Source organism: Cydia amplana, chromosome 6, assembly GCF_948474715.1.
Source record: "Cydia amplana chromosome 6, ilCydAmpl1.1, whole genome shotgun sequence".
Classification (NCBI taxonomy): Eukaryota; Metazoa; Arthropoda; class Insecta; order Lepidoptera; family Tortricidae; genus Cydia; species Cydia amplana.
Genome location: NC_086074.1, coordinates 7,477,890 through 7,503,555, shown reverse-complemented (window position 1 = coordinate 7,503,555; position 25,666 = coordinate 7,477,890). Strand labels below are relative to the sequence as shown.

The window sequence follows — 25,666 nt, the reverse complement described above, 5'->3', positions numbered from 1 at the left end:
TTCGAATTGGTTCCATTCCAGGTCAGAACTTCACCTACTAAATGAACAACCGATCAGAACATGAACATCAGTAAATCAAATTATCTCGTAATAAGCCTTAAGAGCGCTCCAACAAGAAAAGTCAAAATAATGCAAAATTGATGATATTCCTCGATGACATTCAGTACTTTAGGGTCATTATTAGAAACAATGAGTACTTGTTACGGTAAAAGCGTCTTCTTATCTTTAGGAATTACTTTTTAAATATTGGAAAAAGGGCTTATTAAATTAGTAATGATTTTTTTTCTGATGGTTGTTTCCGAAAAACCACGTGAAGCACTAAATTGTGAGCTCGTATTTGTAAATGTTGAGAAGTTTACTCTGGTAAAGCTGGCTATTTTGTATTACTAATACCCTGTACATTAGGAATTACTTTTGACATTTTTCCTAAATTCCTTTGAGAAAGAGAAAATCGAAGAAAAACAAACTCAATTTTCTCTCCGAAACAAGTGTCAATTCCTACGAAATTCTACTTAATATCGAAGTCATTTTCATACTCAAGCAATCTGCAGCGTTTGCTTATACTGATGGTATACATTAGTGTTTATGAAATTCTACTATAATTTTTTGGCAATTTTTTGAAAACGACTCTAATATTACCGATGACGCGCGGTCGTGAGCTCAGTGCCGCGGCAGAGCTTGTAGAGGTAGGACGTGTGTCGGTCGGCTCCGCACGTTTTCAACGGCGACGACGAGGTTTTTTATCATTGTGTGCGGCAGGCGCCGTGTAAAATGCTATACTGTGTGCGTGACAGTACGTGTAAACGGCGACTGAGAAACTTTGATCCTAGTACTGTGTATTTGGTTTTATAGTATAGTATGTAACTACCGGACAGCATTAAAGATATTTGAAATGATCTGATATTTTATAGGTACTAAATTAAAAAATGGCTGAATACAAATGCTTTTGATGACATGTCAGAATCAGAATATATAGGTCTGATGATGGAGCTGGGAGGTGGTCACCGGTACCAATCAACCATGCAACTAAACCACTTCGTGTTTCGGCTCGTTTGATTCGTCTCAACAAGATCTTTGACACAAGATAGGACTCAGGGTCTGATGATGGAGCTGGAAGGTGGTCACCGGTACCAGTCAACCACGCAACTAAACCACTTCGTGTTTGGGCTCGTTTGATTCGTCTCAACAAGATCTTTGACACAAGATAGGACTCAGGGTCTGATGATGGAGCTGGAAGGTGGTCACCGGTACCAGTCAACCACGCAACTAAACCACTTCGTGTTTGGGCTCGTTTGATTCCTCTCAACGAGATCTTTGACACAAGATAGAACTCAGGGTCTGATGATGAAGCTGGAAGGTGGTCAACGGTACCAGTCAACCACGCAACTAAACCACTTCGTGTTTCGGCTCGTTTGATTCGTCTCAACAAGATCTTTGACACAAGATATTACTGAGGGTCTGATGATGGAGCTGGAAGGTGGTCACCAGTACCAGTCAACCATGCAACTAAACCACTTCGTGTTTGGGCTCGTTTGATTCCTCTCAACGAGATCTTTGACACAAGATAGAACTCAGGGTCTGATGATGAAGCTGGAAGGTGGTCAACGGTACCAGTCAACCATGCAACTAAACCACTTCGTGTTTCGGCTCGTTTAATTCGTCTCAACAAGATCTTTGACACAAGATATTACTGAAGGTCTGATGATGGAGCTGGAAGTTTGGCACCGGTACCAGTCAACCACGCAACTAAACCACTTCGTGTTTGGGCTCGTTTTATTCCTCTCAACGAGATCTTTGACACAAGATAGAACTCAGGGTCTGACGATGAAGCTGGAACGTGGTCAACGGTACCAGTCAACCATGCACCTAAACCACTTCGTGTTTGGGCTCGTTTGATTCGTCTTAACAAGATCTTTGACACAAGATAGTACTGAGGGTCTGATGATGGAGCTGGAAGGTGGTCAACGGTACCAGTCAACCACGCAACTAAACCACTTCGTGTTTCGGCTCGTTTGATTCGTCTCAACAAGATCTTTGACACAAGATATTACTGAGGGTCTGATGATGGAGCTGGAAGGTGGTCACCAGTACCAGTCAACCATGCAACTAAACCTCTTCGTGTTTGGGCTCGTTTGATTCCTCTCAACGAGATCTTTGACACAAGATAGAACTCAGGGTCTGATGATGAAGCTGGAAGGTGGTCAACGGTACCAGTCAACCATGCAACTAAACCACTTCGTGTTTCGGCTCGTTTGATTTGTCTCAACAAGATCTTTGACACAACATAGTACTCACAGGGTCTGATGTGCAGCTGGAAGGTTGTCATCCCAGACACGAAGTGGTTTAGTTGCATGGTTGACTGGTACCGGTGACCACCATTCAGCTCCATCATCAGACCCTGAGTATCACCTAGTGTCCAAGATCTGTTGAGACGAATCAAACGAGCACAAACACGAAGTGGTTTAGTTGTATGGTTGACTGGTACCGGTGACCACCTTCCAGCTCCATCATCAGACCCTGAGTATCACCTAGTGTCAAAGATCTTGTTGAGACGAATCAAACGAGCTCAAACACGAAGTGGTTTAGTTGCATGGTTGACTGGTACCGGTGACCACCTTCCAGCATCATCATCAGACCCTGAGTCCTTTCTTGTGTCAAAGATCTTGTTGAAATGAATAAAACGAGCCCAAACACGAAGTGGTTTAGTTGCATGGTTTACTGGTACCGGTGACCACCTTCCAGCTCCATCATCAGACCCTGAATATCACCTAGTGTCCAAGATCTTGTTGAGACGAATCAAACGAGCTCAAACACGAAGTGGTTTAGTTACATGGTTGTCTGGTACCGGTGACCACCTTCCAGCTCCATCATCAGACCCTGAGTCATATCTTGTGTCAAAAATCTTGTTGAAATGAATCAAACGAGCCCAAACACGAAGTGGTTTAGTTGCATGGTTGAATGGTACCAGTGACTACCTTCCAGCTCCATCATCAGACCCTGAGTATCACCTAGTGCCAAAGATCTTGTTGAGATGAATCAAACGAGCTCAAACACGAAGTGGTTTAATTGCATAGTTGACTGGTAACAGTGGCCACCTTCCAGCTCCATTATCAGACCCTGAGTGTCACCTAGTGCCAAAGATCTTGTTGAGACGAATCAAACGAGCCTAATCATGTTACTACATGGTTGATTGGTATCCGTGACCACCTTCATCATCATCATCAGGCTTCATCATCAGATGCTTAGTATCAGCTCGTTTCTAAACTTAAGATACAAATTAAAGGTTTTATTATATAGCTAAAATAGTTTCACTATACAACCTATACCATTATTATATAGCTAAAATAGTTTCACTATACAACCTATACCATATGCAATGACGAAAAATGAAAATAAGAGTACCTAAGTAAGTTCGTATAATTTCTTTCTAGTAATAATGACCTACATAAGTATGTATATTTGCACTGGATTTAGTATTTTCGTACCAAATAACATTTTTAGGACTTTGATATTAAAGTACAGTTAGTGTTGTTGTGATTGATTTCAATGTGCTTCACGATCGGATCAAGAATGTTTAATCCATCATTGTAGTGCGACCGAGGGAAAATGCGGTGGAAGGGTTCGGCGACCTGAGCTCGCGGGGCCTGCCGCAGCGCGTAAAATACCTAAACTCGCTCATCCCCGAAATGTAATAGCACTCTTAACAATCTCTTCGCTGATCAGCAATCACCAATGGCTCCATTGAGCGAAGTGTACAATAAATACAAAGACACTTGTTCAATATTGTAGTTACGGGAATATCGGCTAAGATGAGATCACACGATTTCTCACCCCAATTGTAGAACTCTATGCTAACAGGATCACGTTACACTGGTTCTCCTGAGATCTAGACTCGGCCGCAGTAAGCAACCAATGGAAACATAAGGCCTGCAACTAACAATTAAACACTCCAAGCAATAACGAAACTTATTCTCATAATAATACCCCACATTCTTGAAACAACACAAAACTGATTCACGATGCAAGCTATAATTAAATGATGCAGGCGATAAAGTACCTTATTCCATTCTGCTAAGGTAGTATCTTTAAATTAGTATCGTTGCATTATGAACAGTGCAATTGACAATCTAATTGACTTCGATACTATTCAATTACGTGAAAGAGTTCTAAATATAAATTGAGTTAATAAGGCTGTTTATAAACAAAATTGCAGCATAAATTAAATCTCTTCTTTCCATAAACAAACTTAAAGAAGGGCTATATGTTTCTTTTTAATAGAAATAACAAGCAATAAAGTTGATATTCGACTAAGGAACACTCCCCTATTTTAGAAACTATATACACCCAAAGCAACAAAAACCAATCGACATCTTATTCATCAAAAATGATGCTACACGGGTACGGTTTTGGAAAACAAACATACCCACCACATATTGAAATAAATATACAACTAGATATATCAATATCATACAGGGTCAGTAAAATTGATTTAGCTTCGGAAGCCCTTACACAAACGATAGGATGTGTGGATTAGATACAATGCATACAATGGTGTTGAAAAATTGCCACCAAGGCTGTGAATGTGAGAACTTCCGTACAGTGTGGGCCTATGTGTTCACTTATACACTGTTACTACGCAGATTGTTGATACTAACAAAAAAAGAATACCTAGAAATTATAAATAAAAAACTCGCTGACATACCTATACTGTTTACATTTCCTACTGACAAGTTACTTATTTTTACTGCGATTTTTACTCAATTTCTTTAAGACTGACCAGACCTGTACCTATCAGTATATATTAATTATAAGATAATGTTTAGGTATCAAGCAACATTACCAAATGGGGAGTTGGTTGTTAAAATATAATCAAAATTGCCTTATGATATGAGCGGTCAGGGTAGCGAGGGAAAAAATACGCAAAATCAGATAATATATTCCACAAAACACGTTGCTAAAAAGTTTTAAGCCATATGACTCAGCATCCGTCGGAGAACCGGATCGAAGATAAAATTTGCGCGTTCCTTTATTCTCGGGCTTTGGAGCGTAATTATCATACTTAAAAATACAGTGCCAGTATTTGAAGAGATAATTATACTTACTGCTGTTTTGAACCCTTTATTTATCAACATAAGAATAAATTTCGTGTAAGTTGTTTGGAGTTGAGTCTACGTGTGAGCTTTACAATATCGTAGCTTGATATCACACTTTGAGAAGTTTGAGATCCGTTTCCACTTCTATCAAAAGTATGATATAGATGTATGATATAGATCTAGGTCAAAAGTATGAAAATAATGTTGTTTTCTATAATATCTCATGTTTATATTATCATTATTGTTTAATGGTAACCAAAAACTTGCATTAGGCAACCCCAAAAGATATTATTATTATTCATTATAAGCCTCTATACGGTGCCCCACTTCTGGGCAAAGGCCTCCTTCCAAAAGATATATTGTATAAAAAATACAAAATTTTAAATTAGAACAGTTCCATATCGCTTTTTTAATTGCCTTACAAAATGTTGAACTGGCAAATTGGTATCGTAACCAGAATCTGAGTTATTTACTTTAGAATTATCTACACATTACCATTTTTATTACTATTATGTTTGAGTGTAAAAATCCATCGCATGAAAAACAGTTTTTTTATTGTCATATAAGTTTCCATACTTTTGGCCTGGGGTGTAGTTTAAGGAATGGCGTCCATTTGGTGGGTAATCTTAATTCTGAGCTAGTAAATTGCCTGTAGGTACTGTTTCTAACAAACAGATAAATTAAACTGTCTCTGATATAGGGTTGCCAATTATTTTTTGGTGGAATATAGTATTTTCCAGAATAAGGCATCAAAAATATAGTAATTTCAAAAAAATATAGTACTTTTAGACAAAATACTAAACATAAGTGTAAAATACGTTTAATCGGAAATATAGTATTTTAGCGTACTATATATTTTTCCAAAATTATATAGCACAGAGAGCCAAAATATAGTAAAATACTATATAATATAGCTAGTACGGTTGACAACCCTACTCTGATATATCTCGTTGGTTACTTGCAAGGCGAGGCACGTGTAACATCGAATCAAAGGCCTTCAATTCGAGCTCGGTTTGAATCTGTTTACTTATTTCGCTGGAATATTTTCTAGGTCAAACTCGTAAATACGAGACATGTAGACTGACATCATTAAGAATATCATTTAAGGTTAATATATTTACGAACTATTCATATGAGTTTTTGTTTCTTTTTTACCTGTACAATTTATTTACTGGTTTTACAAATGCATTACTATTCAATAATATCACTGATATGATGTTTTTTTTTACAAAAAGTGATTTAAGTATTGTGAAAGGCTTATTGAAAATGTGCATTAAGCGCACGGTTGTTATGTGCGATGAACGCAGCGTTAGTGTATGGCCTGAGTGGACGCTCGAAGCGGAGCGTTCGGCGGGGCGTGCAGCGTGGCGTCGGGCTCGCAAGTAATTTGAGCAGCGTGCACTAAGGCCGCTCCTATACGCTTGCATTTGTTTAACATGCACGCCGCACGCCCCGCCCCGCTGAACGCCCAACTCGAGCGTCCACTCAGGCCTTACATTGCACTAAAAACGCATCGCGTTAGCGTAAACTGCCGCACAACATTTTTTATCAGATAATCTAATGACCAGATAATATTGTTTTACGCGGTAAACGCATCGGTAAAGCGCATTGTAATTTTTCCTACATTCCGTTGATCGCATGCGTTCAACGCTGGCAACGCTGCGTTTACCGCATAAAACAACTGCGCGCTTTATACATAACATATATATGAACAAAATCTGTCTAAATATATGCCAAAAACGATTAATCTTGAACAATTGCAATTTATAACAGATTTAATTTACCACATCGCGTGCTCAATCGGAATAAATCGGTTTGAAACAAGGCCAGGAGTTGCTGGAGCCTGGAACTAGGTTCAATTGTACAAGAGCATAAAGCATTTTGCGCTGCGACATCAAACATCAACATTTATTCAGCAAATAGGCCACAAGGGCACTTTTACACGTCAACATGGAATTTACATAAAAGCAAAAAAAAAACACATCAGCAATTAAAAAATTCATCTAAGCCGCAAATATCAAATCAAACTAAATAGATATATGTATGAAGTCTCTATATGTCGAATTACAAAAAAAAACTATAATAATAGTATTAAAAAAAATACAAAGATACATAAACTTGGGTAGGGGATGTAGGGAAGCAATGGGCGGATATTCAGCTATTGCTTACACTTGGCTGACTATTGTTTGCTGTTATTCAATATAATTGTTTATCTACGATATACTTAAAATTGATTTTATTAAAGAAGAGAGTGGTATCAAGTTTGTAAATGTTGGCACCAGTTAATTATCGCCATATTGAGTTTAACGTTTAACCCACGTTAAATGAAATATTTTTTAAGCCGTACAAATTTGTAACCGCATAGAATAGACTCATCAATAATAAATAGTAATTAGCATGATACCTGTAAATAAGTTGCATAATTAAACTACTGATTACCAACGTACTTTCGTAACACTACACGAGTCAGATTAAAATTTTAAATAAAATGAAAACAGTGCAATTATGCAATGCAGTCAAGGTTAATTATAGTACGGCTCTTCTGAGGTGAACTTTTCGCTTCGAACCTTAATCTTTCAAACAAAGGCCATTGTCTCTATTATCGCAAAACCGCCTGCTCCCGACTTAGCACGTGCCAGTACAACATTCATATTGAAAAACAACCGGTATCGTCATAGTATTTAGGGTCAAATTTAATGTCACCGATATTCTAGATATTACGTTTTGGTAGTGTAGGACGATAGACCGCCCCGAAGCGATACGGCACTCATATTATTTTGATACTTAGTGTGGTGTTAAAATGAAACCCGGTTATTTATGATAAAGCGTTGTATATTTGTTATAAATATACCAAAATCTAAGGTAACAATGTAAATTTAAGATTAATAAGTTTAACATAGGTATAATCAACATTTTTCCGTGTAGGTATATAAACAGTACTACGTACGTACTACTAGATAAAATCGTGTCATAAAAAATCAGATATAATCAATTTCTTTCTTATATTATAACCGACCTTTCTTCTGACCGTTGACACGTGACGTTTTGTTAGAAAAGCTGTACGCTTCAAAGCTCCACGTTTGCCTTATCAGTGTTTTTATTGTCACTATGCGTCGGCATCACATCAGAGGTGCTAATTTCACAGTATCGTTATTTTAAAGATAAGAAAAAATAACAATGCTTGCAGCTGCACCTTTGTAAATTATTACATTTACCACCGCAAGCTAATAATTTAAATAAAACAATATAATAAATAACCACATTTCATTTTTAACACCACACTAAGTATCAAAATAATATGAGCGCCGTATCGCTTCGGGGCGGTTTATCGTCCTACACTACCAAAACGTAATATCTAGAATATCAGTGACATAAAATTTGAACCTTAATACTATGACGATACCGGTTGTTTTTCAATATCAATGTTGTACTGGCACGTGCTAAGTCGGGAGCAGGCGGTTTTGCGATAATAGAGACAATGGCCTTTGTTTGAAAGATTAAGGTTCGAAGCGAAAAGTTCACCTCAGAAGAGCCGTACTATAACATAAAACAAAAACTCTTAGAGATAATATTAGCACGCTTCGTTACATCCACATAAATATACCACATTTAGAAATATGTATTTTGTTTTGACCTTTTCCACTAAAATATTAACTTTAAAAGTTTCTTCGTACAAAAAAAAGACTGAACATACTTACTATAGATGAAAAGGCGAATTTTTCATGAAATTTTGTTAGTATAATTAACCTGTTTTTGTATAGCGATTGTTTTACATTACATTTACATTACCCAGCCGAAAAATAATACCTACATATTTTCTTTTTACAAAAGTGTGCAGTCGACTTTTTACTTTTTACAAAAGTAATTCTACAAATAAAGGAACTTGGCATTGCTATTACAGCGCTAAGCCATAAGTCTAGCAAATACCGCAGCAAGTAAGTACTAGAATTAGGCAGCCCTGTTATTTACTTCTGCTCTAACTCAATGAGCGTACCGTGCCAAGTTGGCACACATACTGTTCCTAGCTGTGACCTACAGCTATTTATGTGTCAATATGCACTGATGTTGGATAGTTTACATTTTTGAAGGTCTTTGACCTGGACTTTGAGCATTTGTCAACAATGACAAATGACGGGCGGTTTGCGCAGAAACCATGAATCTAGTATTTTTACTGGATCTGGCATGACGGGTGGGGGAAATGACCGAACGGGATAGTCTTATGTATCTTTCAGTAGGAGTAGCAGCGTAAGCGCTATTATTGTTTGTCCTTGTCACAGTCTCACATTTTTTTTATTCCCTATCGTAAATTTAGTATGTATTATGGTGGGCAACAAATAAATTCAACCAATCATAGTGTCGCATTGCCTATGTTTTGTCCCTCACGGAGGCACGCGTAAACCACTTCTATAGGAAACCTTCTATGGCAGAAACCAAGGGCCGATACAGACGGACTGCAACCCGATTGCAATTTGTATGGGAACTGCACGCTAATATGCTCATGGCTAAGACATCGGTTTTGTATGGATTATTTTATGTTCTCATAGCGTAATGGATCTAGGTACCTATATTTTTATTAGGTACTACAAATACAGTCAGCAAAGCTATTAATTTAGCACCCCTGCATACAAATATGGATGTATGTAAATTGGCATAAAATTGGTTGCCTGTTGCCTGTACTAGTTTAGGGCAAATTTGCATTTTAGTAGGTAGGTAGGTAAGTTCCTTTTGCATATTTGTAAAAAAAATGTAGTATATCATTACTTTGTAGTAAACAGGTATTTTTTAAATGCTATTATACGTATGTGACCTAGTTCTATAATGACAAAACGTTCATAGTTTAAAATAAACAATAGCTATTTGGCAATAGCCACTTCATATATATGTATATATAAGTTATTTTTATCTAGAAAACCGATACTTGAGCAGAAAAGCCGCATTGACACAATTCAACGAGCATATTATGGTCTGTTGTCAATGAAATTACGTGAACAACATAATGACTTGACTACGACGCCGCCAGATTACCTCGCAAAGATGCCGCATGATTATACATAAGCCGTGATGTTCATAAACTCGCATTCACATTTATTTCTAACCTCCTGAAAACTAGGTTTCAAAATTCACCAGCTTAAATTTAATCTGTCAAATGCACGAAGAGTCTAAGCTTAATAATATAAGGAGACATAGGGCCCGATTCGGATTTTGAAATAGACATCTGTTAGATATCTTTTAGACATCGCCAAGATACGATAACGATATGTTTAAGATCTAACCTGTCAAATTTGACATTTGCGCGATTCTGGAGATGCTCTTGAACGATTTCCACAAGATATGGCTTAGAGATCCAATTCACAACTAATAGATATATAACTCTATCTAACGTAAAAGTGACATTGGTTGCTCGAATTGCGCTGCAAAAGAGAACTAGTTGAAATCTAAACTATAACGTATCTAGAATGGATCTAGTACGTGACGTCTCTTGTGATTATCTTGAAGTTCGAATACGGCAGTAAGTCGACTAAGAGCTAAGACGTAGGTATTGACTTACTTTCTAAGATGTACAAGCTTACGAGACAATTAATCGCGATTGTGAAACAGATGTAGGAACATTTTATAAATTAAGTACTAGCGACCCGCCCCGGCTTCGCACGGGTTAACAAATTATACATAAACCTTCCTCTTGAATCACTCTATCTATTAAAAAAAACCGCATCAAAATCCGTTGCGTAGTTTTAGAGATCTAAGCAAACATACAGAGAGACAGACAGACAGACAGCGGGAAGCGACTTTGTTTTATACTATTTAGTGATTGACAGAAGTGATTGATGCAATCTAAGCGTTAATTATTTTTTTGGTTTTATTAAGCCTGCGAATTTGATAGTATACAAAACCGAAACATTAAGATAGTCAACCGTCTTCAATCATGTAAATGCAATTAAGAATCGCTTTATCATGAATTTAATATCTGTTAGAGACTTTCCTCACCGACCATCAGGTTAGGCTACTATCGGCCGTTAAACGTACCATAAGATTTAAAATAAATAATCTCCATCTAGTGGGTACTTAGTGATCTGTGCGACGCCCACACACCTCGATACTGAAGCTTATATTAAATCTGTCACGATGTTATATCATTCACAAAGTACACACGCATATTTATATCACATATATAATTCTTATTGAAAAGCTACCTTCTATAATAGAAGCGTGGGTTGGATGAAATATAAAATACTATTATTATTCTTGTGAATAAGTGGGTGTAAGGGGTCCAAATTCCATCTCACGGATCCCAAGCCAACCTCCCCTGCTCGTGGTCACCCTGCTAAATATCGAACGAGGCTCTGGCGACCCACCAACCCGCACTGGACCAGCGTGGTGGGCTTACGGTCCAAATCCCCCTCATGAAGTACAACTCCCCGTTACGGCCCCGAGTGCCCGGCAAAAGGGGTGCTAAGAATCCCCGGGCGGAGATTTCCCAAAAAATTAATATGGCGGGAAAATGCAAACGACAGGGTTGAGTGGAGGAAGGGAGGGGAGGCCTTTGCCCAGCAGTGGGACACTAAACCAGGCTAACAAAAAAAACATCTTGTGAAGCTATAACACAAAATAAGCAATAGTACTTATTTCATACAGAACGGACTCGCTCCACCCTGCCTCCCATGCAATTGCCTCGCCCCGTGGCAGCAGATCGTCTACAGATTGACAGAATCTCAGTGTTTGATTAACCAATTAACGGAAAGTTCAAAAGGTGTATTCTGTCACTTACATGCTTTAAATATATAGTAAGTGCTCCAACATATGTACCCAGGTACCCACGTCGCTATACCAGGCGGCCTAGCCAAGGTGACACTCGCTTGCGCTTCGCTATCTAACCGCTTTGTGTCTCTCTATCATTCTTCCACATTAGTGTGACAGTGCCAGTTGCGTCTCGTTCGCTACGTAGCGTTAACGATTGGCATGTTGGCTACGGGGCCAGAGCTCTTATAGCATGAACAGCGTCGCCGCGTGCGATTCCGTATATCAAGCGACTTCTAGTATGGAGTCACGCGCAACAACGTCAGTGGTCAGGGCTATAACCGCGAAAATCGAAGTTCGCAAATCGCGAGCATTTTTCTCTGTTACTCTAATTACGCCTTCATTGGAGTGAAACAGAAAAATCCCCGCAATTTGCGAATTTCGGTTTTTGCGGCAGCCCCTCAGCTTTATAGAAAAATGGATAGGTACTTATGTTAAAAATGGATAGGTGTTGTTGAAATCTACCCGCGATCTCCAATCTCCGTCATCGCTAGACAACTGAGACCTGCGCAGGCGAACACACACGCTCAGTTAAACCTGTACAGTTCAAGAGCTCGCAGGTCAAAAATATCTATTTTCATATTTGCGCAGGTCAACTGTGCAGTCGTAGAAAACTGCACAGTCGAATGCCATACACGCTCCTTTTTAACTGCGCAGTTGAATTGTACAGGCAAAACTGCGCAGGCATACCCTAGTGTGTATGGCTAGCTTTAGGGTACTGACTGTACTATTTCGTGTCCACCAGTGGCTATAGTCCATAGCACAGTTTTTTTTTGGGGATTTATAATAAATGGCAGATAGTTGAATAGGTAATACGAGTATAATAGGCAGATAATTGAATAAGAATATGTAATGGGTTATTAAGCTCAACTAGAGACTACTTAAATCAAACATAAATTAATTAAATTGAAGTAAATGATCATTACTTGAATAATAATCTAAAATAAATGATTGATGATGATGATCCATTTTACAGTCTCTTTCTTCAAAGAATTAGATTAAGTGTAAAAATGAAAACATAACAAAGGATAGTGATATTTGCCCGGCTCATACCCAAAGAAGAAGAGAAAGTACTTAATGTTTGTAAATATGGGCTTGCAGTTTTGTCTATGATATGTACTAGCAAATATTGACGCAAAATTCAAACCCACTTTGAAAGTAGGCAAGCTTAAGAACCAGAGTGTTTTTCCGGATGCTTGGAAAGTGGCGGCGGTTATTCCAGTTTTCAAAAGTGGCGATAAAACGGACTGCAGCAATTACAGACCAATTTCCCTATTGGGGTCATTATCAAAAATATTAGAAAAACTGGTTAGCAATCGACTGATAAATTTCTTAAATAAAAACAATTTACTCTCAGACACTCAATTCGGTTTTAGGCATGGTAGGTCCACTGAGGACGCCGTCACTCTTATCACAAAAACTATTTCAACTCACCTAGACCAAAACAAAGCATGCGCTGGAGTGTTTCTCGACCATGCCAAGGCGTTTGACACGGTTTCTGTGCCAATACTAATTAGGAAACTGGAACTGTCGGGTATCCGAGGAATTGCATTAAAGTGGATACAAAGTTACATGTCGGACCGTAAGCAATGTGTCCAAATTGACGGTAGAGTAAGCGACTCAAGTTCAATCAGTTTCGGTGTCCCTCAGGGCAGCATTCTGGGCCCCATTCTGTTCCTACTTTACATAAACGACTTGTCCTCCTTAAAGCTTGCTAAGGCCGACATTATTTGCTACGCTGATGATACTGCGGTTATATTTCATGACACTTCGTGGGCCTCATTGAAAACAACCGCTGAAAATGGCATGTCCCTTATAGCAAATTGGTTACAAGAAAATCTCCTAACACTTAACGCAGCTAAGACAAAATTTGTATGCTTTCACAAGACTGCTGTCTCCGCCCCTAAATCCTTAGACAAATTAATGATCCACTACTCCACAGTTACTGATTCAGTTGATAACGACTGTGACATTATTGAAAGATCGTCATCTACTAAGTACTTAGGGGTTATACTTGATGAAAAACTGTCTTTCAGAGATCACATCTTAGCCACAGCAAATCGAGTCAGAAAGCTAATATATGTCTTTAAAAAACTGCGCAGAGTCATGAGCAAACATCTCCTAAAGTCCACATACCTAGCACTGTGTCAGTCCATAATAACTTACTGCATTCCAGCGTGGGGAGGTGCTGCGAGTTCCTTCTTAATACTTCTCGAGAGAGCCCAGCGTTCGCTTCTAAAAGTTATGCACTCGAAACCTCGTAGATATCCGACATACCAGCTTTATAGAGAGTGTGAAGTTTTAAGCGTACGTCAACTATACATTTTGCGGTGCACTGTTATCGCTCATAATATAGTTCTAAAACTCCCGGACTACAATTCTCGATTACAAAAACGTATCTTTGTGGTCCCTGTACCTGTAGTCGTCTCAAAATTTGCAAAGAGACTCGGCACATTCATGTACATGCATATATATAGACAAGTTAATGACGCTTGCAACATTAAAACCTGCACTGCTAGAGAAGTTAAAATTATTACCTACAATTGGTTAAGCACTTTAAACTATTACGAAACAGAAACAATAATCAAATAAATAAATCCCGGCCTACATTCTTAACTCACATATTTACACTTAGACACTCATTCACACACCTATAACTATAACTATGAGTACCGTTCCATAAATCTTTTAAATATATGTTAAAACTCGCTTTTCTTATCCTACAAATTGCTTATCTGTTAATGATTCTTATACTTACTTAGTTTAATTCCCTAATTCTTTAGCGACTGAGATATTTTGATAATCGTTATTGTGTCAGCCTACGATACAGGCCTAGCCTAGTGTAGGGGTCACAGGTAATTTTTGTGTTCCATTTTTTGTATTGTGCAGTGTCAGTAATCATGTATATAAATATAATAAGTCATATTCAGTTGTAATATGTGATAAGCACTGTTTATAAATAAAACATTTTTGATTTTTTGATTTTGATTTTTTTTTGAGAGCCCGTACCATGAGTCACTAACAGTGTCAAAACTGACATATACGCTATCGAGAACGTAATTTACTTTCTAAACATCTCGTTTGCACTTATATGCGAGTACGAGCGAGATGTATAGAAAGTAAATTACGTTCTCGATGGCGTTTATTATGTCAGTGCCAAACTGCCAAACTGATGGTAGCCGTACTGGCCTCATTTAGCGCAGGTACCTTATTCCTGGCATTTTTAATTCATAAACTTTTTAAAAATTTAAAAATAATATTCGCGACACTTGACCTCCATGCTCTACCTATAATATAATGGTGTGTAGTCGCGTTTTTATTATAATTCTCTAGAACCATCGACCAACAATACGAAGATTATTCTTTATAGCTATAATTCAAAACCGTCACGCGATTTAATACCCGCGATAAATCGCCCGACTAATTAATAGGTTCAAAAGTCGAAACATAAATTAAGATAAAGGTGTTTGAATAATACAGAATACGGTATTTTGCGGAACGTTTAGTTAATTCTACGCCATATTGTCCGAAAGTTATTTATGTTGCTATCTTGTTTGAAACTGTCTTTTAGGTATTTATGGTTTTATCGGTTACGTGCAATTCTGACCACACACATAATTGGCGGAAAGTTCCGTCTACGTTCTTAGTAAATTTTCTACAAAATTTCACTTTAGGTATAGTTTGACTTCAATATTTTCTAACAATTTTTCCTATATTAAAACGTAAATATGAACATGACATCCTCATTATCAATAGAGGCAGGGTTTGCAATCCGGATCCGAAATGTGTGAAATTATCCGGTTCTGGATCCGGATCCGCGGATCTTCCCATACATTTCAGATCCGTCGTGCAAACCCTAGCAGGGACGTTTACTTTATAACTAAAGCAATTTCCTTGAATATCTAATGAATGTAATATCAAGTCACATTAACAGATTTCTCTAAGGGCCCTTTTGAGTTTTGAATAAGTTTCGAGAGAGTTCTCGACGTTGCTAATGGAGCATGCAATTAGTGTTGAGTCGCTCACTCGTGAGGCACCTCATTTGTACCACTCATTTTGTTAATTTGTCGCAGTACTTCGTACCGCAAAAATGTCTTACTTCACTCCTCTATTCATTTTACTCATTTACTCGCGCGCATCACAAACACCTCTTGCCACACAAATCATTCACACAATTCAAATTTCAAAAAAACTCTTATCCGTTCAAATTCACTCGCGAGTCTCGCGACCCACAAAACTCATACAGTCCTCACAACTCGCAACAGAGTCCCTGGATCGCGCGAGGCGCTAGGCGAAAATGTCTCAAATGAAGAAACGAGTAATGATCCACACTGTCAACTGCCGAACTACAAACCTTATTGCAACGACAAAAGGTCCACCGAGAAATGCGTTGAGTTTGTACCACTCACCGCTTCTCTGTGACATGAACCCCTCAAAAATCTTTTCAAAATGTAACAATGAATTAGAAATACCCAAAGAGGGAGTGAGACCGACACGCGACGTACTTCAATATCGCTTCGCGTCGCCGCCGAAAATACGTTAACAATTAAACACAAAAGACAACAAGCGTAAGCGCTGCAAGCTTTCATACATCTTTAAAAAATTGTCGCTGTTGGAATTAATGAAATAGTTGACGCTGAAAATATGCTAGTACCTCACCTCATTTGAAGTAAGACATTGTAACACCTCATTTTAGAAAATGAGGTACTCATACAAACTCATTTTAAATTGATGTCCTACCCATCACTACATGCAATAACAAACAGAAACGTTAGAATCCACTTCGAGATCTGAAAGTAATGATGTATCGACGTATGGGAACTATCGAGATCTTGTTACGTTGCAGATTGCAAGGAATAGTACTTTAAATACTAAAGGAACGAGTATAATGACGAAGAAGTGACGCATTTTACTGAAGTATCAATTTACTCTATAGAGCACTGTATACAGTTAAGTTGCAAAGTAATTCGAGTTCTTTGGATTGGAGTTAGGACCCAAGTAGATATACAGACACATTAAAATGTCTCATCAGAATGTGGGGAGCGATTATTAATGGTGTCAATGTTATTTGTATTCATATATATGCATCATTTGCTTGTCCATTACCCTCCGTGATTCTTCTCACTTGATGGTCTCATCGGAAGACCAACGCTGGAAGCCACCAGCAACATGCTGAGATGAGGCCATTTCGTGGCACTTTAATCTTATTTTGTGTTTTCTTTCATATTATGTATTATCTGTGTTTACGAATAAAAATTATATTCTAAAGTGTCATTCAATAGAACTTGCTAACTATGTAAACTAACCGCCATACTAAAATTGACACTGAATGTCAATTTACTAGTAACTTTTGTTTACATAGTTAGCAAGTTCTATTGAATGATACTTTCTATTCTATTTATTGGTGCCTGCTGCCGTGTGGAGTTCAACAGCTTTGTCTATTTTCTCAAACTAATACGATCTGCACATTTAAACGCAAGCGCAAGGCTCTTGCTTAACAAGGTGTAGTAGCATATTTCGTCCCGTCGTCACTTTCCATCAGGTAAGTTGTTACGTACAACCGTTGTAAATAATAAAAAGATAAGAATATCCTTGCCGACCCTGACTCTTCAGTTGGGATTGGGATACATCTTCTAAGTGTAATTATCCCTCCTACAAAATCCTCGTCCACGTCACTCAAACGTCAGGTTCACTGAACAGACTCACGTAAACATTGCAGAAATATCGGCGGGGCATAAAACGGCCAGCTTATTACATCTGCTTCGTAGGAGCCCAAAGCTATGACGCTGTAAAATAACACCACTGAAATATTTTATCGACTGAGCATAAACTTCGTGAAAGTTATAGCTATTGGAAATTGGTCTTATTCCGCGCAGGAAAGATTTTACGATGAAGCAGATTGCTAAATTGCTCATTTAAAATATTGTCTTCGGTAGCTTTATTGTTCTCGTTGCTCTTATTGCTACTAAGAAAATTCAATTGTTGCCAGGAAAATTGAAAGGACAATAATAAATATTTCTCGATTCAGCTTTTCAATTTGCCGAATATCGTGTTTCTTAAAATATTTAGGTACCTACTGTATACACTAACCGTATCTATTCGGCAAATTACTCACGCCAGCAATACTTCTTGCGTCATACTGGCACGGCCTGTATGCTAAATTACTCGTTCTTCAAATGAAATTAGAATTATTTACGTACCTATCGTGATTCCGCTCAAATGGCTTGTAAGATGCATCATTCATTTTTCTCTTGTTTTACCTGACCGGCTGCGAGATTTCCAACAAGAATCAAAAAGTTCCTCACAGTTTATTATGGTCGTAAATGTCGTAATCTGTTAATTTATCGCACGATTAATCGATATTTGAATGAGTCGCTATTTGTATTCGAAGTTAATCTTTTGCTTACCGCGTTTCAAATTGAACAAGTAATTAAATATATACTTTTAAAATCTACTTAGAAGTAGTATTCAGTTCAAGCCAATGATAATTAAGTATAGGGCACAATGTAAGACAGCAGCTAGTGGCGAGCCTCTAAGTGTTGGTTTCGGATCCGCACACGCCGACCAAATGTCCGAAACACCTTAGTTCCGTTATGGGTAAACACATACAAATAAGTAATACATATCACACCTCATCTTTGGAAAGATATTTAATTTGCAAAGCTAATGTTGCATAAAAGTAATACATATTTCCATAATGATTACGTATTGGTTATCTACCTACCATCATTGATGGTAAAAAGGATTTACAAGGCACTAAAATCATTAACTAATCTGCCAAAGGGCCTATTTACTCGTATAATGCCATCTGCAGTATATACCTAGTCGTATATAGTCTGGAAAACCATCTGTCAGGCATTAAACTAAAATGTATGTGGGAGAGTATATCCTTCGCACCTTGCGTTTTTAAAATTTGCGCCATTTTCTACTGACAGAGTTGGCTTGCCAGAGTATAGCAACTTAGCCGTGCAGCACCTTTTATTTTCAAGTTGACAATACCGACCGCGGTGCTAGTGCAGAATAAATGACATCTAGTTTTTTTGCCAACGTTCTCACTGTAGCGTAAGGTCAAAGCTATCGTTCGTGCACTTTTTGTACCTATTAGCAAAAAAACTGCAATAAACGACGTCGAGTATACTCTTAACGAGTTATTAATGAGGGTATTACTTCAAATATCTGTTATGCACGCTTCAGACTAAAACACATTCGGTTGTTCTTTTTCTTAATTGAGTCTTGGAACTTGGCCTCGTTTTCATTTGCCATTCCGATGGGAATTTCCAATTAAATCTGTTCGAATGTTGGTCATCACACGAACGTGTCACCGCTATTTAAAAGAAATAAAAACGCAAACAAAACAGAAATGCTATCGCGAGACGATCGTTCTAAAGATACCACGGTGCTTGAACAGGTTTCTATATATTCTGACATTTCTGACTAAGAATATTTAAGCCTAGAACTTAGTTTCATACAGCGGAACTGTTACCAATGAATTCAATATAAAATCTCCATCTCTTTCGCTATTTCTACATTCGGGTGAAAGAACAATACAGTATAAGTATCATCGTGCCGCCTACCATACAAAATTTTAATTAAAGAATTTTGAATCTAGTTAAGTACTTTTAATCGGGTTTCATTTGTTATTGTCGTCGTTGTCGTGTCGTATTTGTGTTTGTGTTGTGTGTATTTGTTGTTGTCGGGTTGTTGTGTTGTCTCTCGCGCATGAGAGGAGGCCTGTGCCCAGCAGTGGGACGTATAAAGGCTGAATTATTATTATTATTATTTCATTTGTTAAAAAAAAAATACACACCCCTAGCACATGATTGGCGCGACAGTATCTCGCGGCGAGATAGACTACCCGTCTTTTTCTAACTGTGTTAATAAAAGAGGGACAGGTAGTCTATATCGCCGCGAGATATTGTCGCGCCAATCATGTGCTAGCCGCTAGCCCGGCAGATAAAAGAAATGCCACTTTGTATGTTTTATAGTAAATCGAGTGTACATTTCTAATGCACAATGCACATTGGGAAACCGAGAGGATGTTAGAATGGCATAGTAAAATTGGCTTCACTACGTTTACCTTCTACGCTATTATTCTATGTATTCACTAAGCTTTAGTTGACGTATAGACTTTCAAATTACCTGTTTTCTCAGTGTTGTTAGCTAGCGAACTCGGGCTGACCTCGTGGTTCATTTGACTCCAACTGCCAGGAAATGGAAAATCTGCCAACTTGCGCGTCAAGTTGCTATGCTATGTTTAGACAATCAAATCATTTATTCCACAAGTGACGGGATCCGATACAAGTAATTGATTTAAACTGGCAATTTTTTTAATCATTCTTTTTTATGATTTTGTTTTTAGGATTTCGTACTCAAAGGGTAAAAACGGGACCCTATTACTAAATCTCCATTGTTCGTCTGTCTGTCACCAGGCTGTATCTCATGAACCGTGATAGCTAGACACTTTAACTCACTTTTAGTTGACATTTTCACAGATGATGTATTTCTGTTGCCACTATAACAACAAGTACTAACAAGTACGGAACCCTCGGTGGGCGAGTCCAAAGCGCACTTGCCCGGTTTTTTAATTATGATTTCATTCTTGGTAATTAGATGCACAACCTAGAATCTTTTCTGCTTTGCTCCAAGAAGTTTTTTTATTGTAAAAAATGCAATAATGAAATACATCTTCATAATTATTTTAACAAGTAACGTACCTAAATTGCGTATTTTATATGTAGGTATAGCACTTTGTCATTAATGCATAAGTGTTCAATTAAAATAACTGGCGTTACAATATTAACGAAAGAGCAAAACCTCAGCAAAACACATCTATCTATCTAATACCTTTAAACGAGCAATTCTTGTATATTTATTTATTTATATGTATATATATTTCGGGGATCTCGGAAACGGCTCTAACGATTTCGATGAAATTTACTAAATAGGGGTTTTTGGGGGCGAAAAATCGATCTAGCTAGGTCTTAATCTCTGGGAAAACGCGCATTTTTGAGTTTTTATATACCTATTATGTTTTCCGAGCAAAGCTCGGTTTCCCAGATATTAAGAATTAAGGGAACTAAAATGTGGCTAATGTGACGTAATATTCAATGATGAAATCTGCACATCGCACTCTAAATAAATTATTTTTGTCTCTTTAAGAGTATCTAATCAACAAATAGGTATAAAAATATTTAAACAGGTTTTTCGTCGTTCTAAATTGTCACTCTCACTATCCGCGATAGCTAAGATAACACTTTACGAATGTGTGCCCGATTCGGATTTTGAAATAAGTAGACATCTATTGGATATCTTTTAGACATCACCAAGATACGATAACGATATTTTTAGGATCTAACCTGTCAAATTTGACAGTTCCGCGATTCTGGAGATACTCTTGAACGATTTCCACAAGATATGACTTAGAGATCCAATTCACATCTAACAGATATCTATCGTAATCACTATCTAACGTAAAAGTGACATTGGTTGCCCGAATTGCGCTGCAAAAGAGAACTAGTTGAAATTTAAACTATAACGTATCTAGAATGGATCTAGTACGTGTCGTCTCTTGTGAATATCTTGAAGTTCGAATACGGCAGTGTGTTTCATTACGATATCTAAATCACGCAATATTAAGGTCATTGACCCCCGGCTATCGCTTTGGACGATAACACTTACACGGAAAAAATCCGTCCTCAATATGGCTACAGATAAAATTATCAGCCAGTTTCAGTAGATCCTCCGCGCATCCCTCCAGGCAAATGTTTTAAGCTCTATTTATAGAAAGAACAGAATGTCGGGGGTCTAGTAATGTTGGACAAGATGCGTTAACGATAGTGTAAATATGCCGTACATGTCCTTGGGTGTGGACGCCAAACAGAGGTCGTCTCGAGAGGTCGCTACTGTAAATATTGGAACTACTTGAATTTCCTGTCGTGTTTAACTAAACCATAGAGAAATATAGTAAGACAAGAGTGCTCACTCCATACATCAGTTAGACTATTAATTTCAGTGTCTACATCTAGCATCGAGTAGCGGAACTATCAGTACTGCTACTTGACAATAGATGTAGCACCGACTGGAAAGTCTTATCTCAACAGCATAAGACTTTCCGGTCGGTGCTACATCTATTGTCAAGTAGCAGTACTGATAGTTCCGCTACTCGATGCTAGATGCTAATAGTCTTTTTGGTACTAAAACTGATATATGGAGTGAGCAATCTATGTATTTTTTTCTCTATTACTAAACATAAAAAAATAATAATATTTAAAAAGACGGAATGCACTATGAACAGTGGATAAAGCTGCGCAAGTAACGTAATAAACGAATTATATTTTTCAATGCAAATTAATAGCAAAAATTATTTGGTTATTCTGAAATGCCAACAAATTGCTATTTTAAAGCAAATAGAAAAATTTAGTTGTTATTTTGAAATTGCAATGAATAATTAAATAAGTATGTACAGTCGACGTCATAGATATGTTTACACTTTTGCACCTTAGTCCTTCGTAATAAGGCGAAAAATGTAAACATATTTTTGACGTGGACTGTACCTACTCATTTCGTTAAAACGTTTTCTAACATATTTGCAAGACATTTTAGCGTTTACATTGCAGTAACATTCAGTGATCGGGGATTTCTATGCCACACCGCGGGATATCAAGTCGAAATGGTAATATGGATACGCCACTTGGCCCGCGATAGGAACAAAACTGTTCGAAAAGTAAACGCTATTTCGGTGTTGGTAATTCGTTTATAAAATAAAGGACTGTAAAAAACATGGGTCTCGACTCGGTCGTTGAAAGGCAATGCAAAACTGATAAGGCAATGCGAGCTTAGTGGTTTTATTGATATATTCAATTGATCTGTAATCAAATTTTCAATTATTAATATTAATAATATATGCAATGCATGATTAATTGATTAACAGTAACATGCCAAAACACTCTCCTATATCGCACACGAATCCCGGAATCCCGCGGCATATCCATACTAGCATAATGATTGAGGTCATTCACCCCAAGGGGCATAGAAATCCCCGATCACTGAACATTACATGTATAGCATATATTCAAAATATAATATATATGACTAAGTAATTCAACATTAGGCACAGTTGAAAGGTAAACCAGTGGAGAACGTGAATAATGAAAAAAAGCCCTTGCTTAAGAGGTTAAAAATTGACTTCTAAGCGTAAAAGATAAATTTTGTTACGTGTTACTATGGAAGACAGAATAAATAATTACAGAAGACTCACTCTAGCAAAACGCGTCTGTTACGATCAGCGCAGATATGGCCGCTAGGTGGCGACAGCGCCACGCGCGGCTTATGGCTTTCCCCAAAATTGGGGCCGAACGGATGTACTTTTAGCTACCTGTAGCAAAGCGACGAAATCGCGAAGTGAGCCACGCCTGCCATAATGGTTACCATTATGAAACATGGCTTCTGCCTCGCAATGAACATTCTGCACGTTAGTAGCTAGTATTCTGTGATATAACCCTAGAGGATATCTTTGCTGGCATTAAACACAATAGCATGACCTTGGCTATTGTTATTTGTATCGGTTAGCAGGCTATAGTTAAACATCATCAACTATGCCCCATGGGGTGTCATTAATGAAGGCTAGGAAATGGACTATCGCAGTTTCTTTGTCAACGATATGGGACGTGTACAATAGCGGTTCATTTCTAAGCTCCCTATACTGTTATGTTACTGCCTCTTTGCGGTTATCAAGTAGCAAGGAAGTACGTGCTTAATTATGCCACTTTAAAGGTCATTTTAAAATAGATATATCCGACCAACCTTTAAGGCTTCGTCACACAGGCGGGCGGGGCGTGAGCGTTTTATATGTAAATGCTAATATTAAAGCGACAATATTATTTTGGCAAAATGAGGCAAATTCTGAACTCACAAATTACTGCTAAACCATATTCACGAACAATGCAAATAGGGTTATGTTAACAAAGTTTTTGTACATATAGTTTGTCAAAGATCTGTCTCATTTCAAACATAGACGGAGAGGATCATACTATCTTTGTCTTACACTAGTACTAGCACCCAAAAGAAAAAGATGAGTATAGTTTTTTTTGTTCTTATTTACTGATAAATTGGTTGATATGTATTTGAATTTCCGTTACTTTATACTGCTACAAATCTAATACCTTTAAACGAGCAATTCTTGTTTATTTATTTATTTATTTATTTATATATATATATATTTCGGGGATCTCGAAAACGGCTCTAACGATTTCGATGAAATTTGCTATACGGGGGTTTTTGGGGGCGAAAAATCGATCTAGCCAGGTCTTATCTCTAGGAAAACGCGCATTTTCGAGTTTTTATATGTTTTCCGAGCGAAGCTCGGTCACCCAGATATTACTTATCTAAACGCCCAGGTTATGGCTGGTAAAGTCGCTTAGCAACAGCGTCCAAAGTCCAAAGTACAGAAGTACTTCTGCTGATTTTTGATAGGTACCTTTTCAAATTTACCCCAGTTTACTTACAGTTCACTATGGCTATGAAGTACTATGAACTTGTGGTGGTACTTAGTGACTTTTGCTTGTCACCTGACGATAATTGAACATATAAGTTTATTTAATTGTACCCTTAGGTACCTACAAATTTGTAACATTATGTAAAATCATTAAAAATACATTGTATCTTGGATGAAATTGCCAATAAATTCAATATTATAGTTTTAGTAAGACAATTTTATGAGCGTATATTATATCCGAGCAAACTGCTTAGCAAAAACGCTACTGTTTGAAATATGTCATAATTTACTACCTGTCATGTTTCTTACAATGTTGCCTTCAGGACTATAAATTATACTCTAAGACGAGGTAATCTCATAAAAAAACACATAAACCGGACAACAAAAACTTCTATTTTTAATATAGTATAAAGGTTACGTGAAGGCATATTACTACACAACTATGGACTTACTTTACATATTATTATTGTTCTTTTAGTTCGTCAAAACCACAGAACATATTAAAGAGTTTCTTGTTCTGTGGTCAAAACGTCGTTCGTCAAGTTCGTTCAGAAATTATCATAAAAACCTACGTCGTACCGTCATTACCATCAATTCATAATCTATCCTAACCGGGTTTCGACCGAGTCATTAAATTGATTGTTAATAAGAACGCCATCTTGAGCTTTCAGGTGGTCTAGCAGGAGTTGCGTTCTCCCGTGAGTCCATACATCTTGCGCGACTTCAAGTATGGAGTCACGCGCGAGAACGCAACTCATGCTAGACCGTCAGGTGTCCGTGGTAGCCTATACAATGTACTCACCTATTTTCCCATTGGGGCTGTACGGGCCGTAGCTGCCCGAGGACAGTGGCGACGAATACCCGTTGTTCGGCTGCGGCGCCGGCGACGGTGAGTTGGCGCCCGCGCCGCCCGCCATCCAGTCCCTCACGTGCCCGTTCGCCGCGCCGTTGTGGCTCACGCCCGGCTCGGCCTTCACCGCGCCTGCAAGCCCGCGGTACGCCACCTCGTGCTTGAGGTCCATGCCGCTGCTACCGCATGATGCGCCGGCGCCGGCCCCGCCGCCCGCACTCCACACTTCTGTAAAGGAGAGAAGTGTAAAGTAAGCTTTCTAGATTTCATCTGTAGCATCTTGGGGATGGATGGACCAATGATTTGGCCAAGAAAGCATGGAGCTGGTGGATAAGCGATTGGGAAAGTGTCTTTTTTAAGGAAGGATCCGTTGGAAAGAAGAAGACCACAATCGGATGACATGAAAAGTTAAATCGTTGGGTATCCGTAGTATGG

At 38.0% G+C, this 25,666-nt stretch overlaps 1 protein-coding gene across 2 annotated transcripts in view; it reads right to left on the bottom strand.

Annotated features, from left to right (window-relative positions):
- Positions 1-25,666, bottom strand: part of LOC134648760 (ecdysone receptor) — a 360,109-nt gene that overhangs the window by 152,678 nt on the left and 181,765 nt on the right. For both annotated transcript variants that reach the window (XM_063503303.1, XM_063503302.1), the window contains one exon: positions 25,184-25,459. In XM_063503303.1, coding sequence (XP_063359373.1) covers positions 25,184-25,403 — 220 coding nt within the window. In that variant the 5' untranslated portion in view covers positions 25,404-25,459. The remainder of the gene's footprint in view (positions 1-25,183; positions 25,460-25,666) is intronic.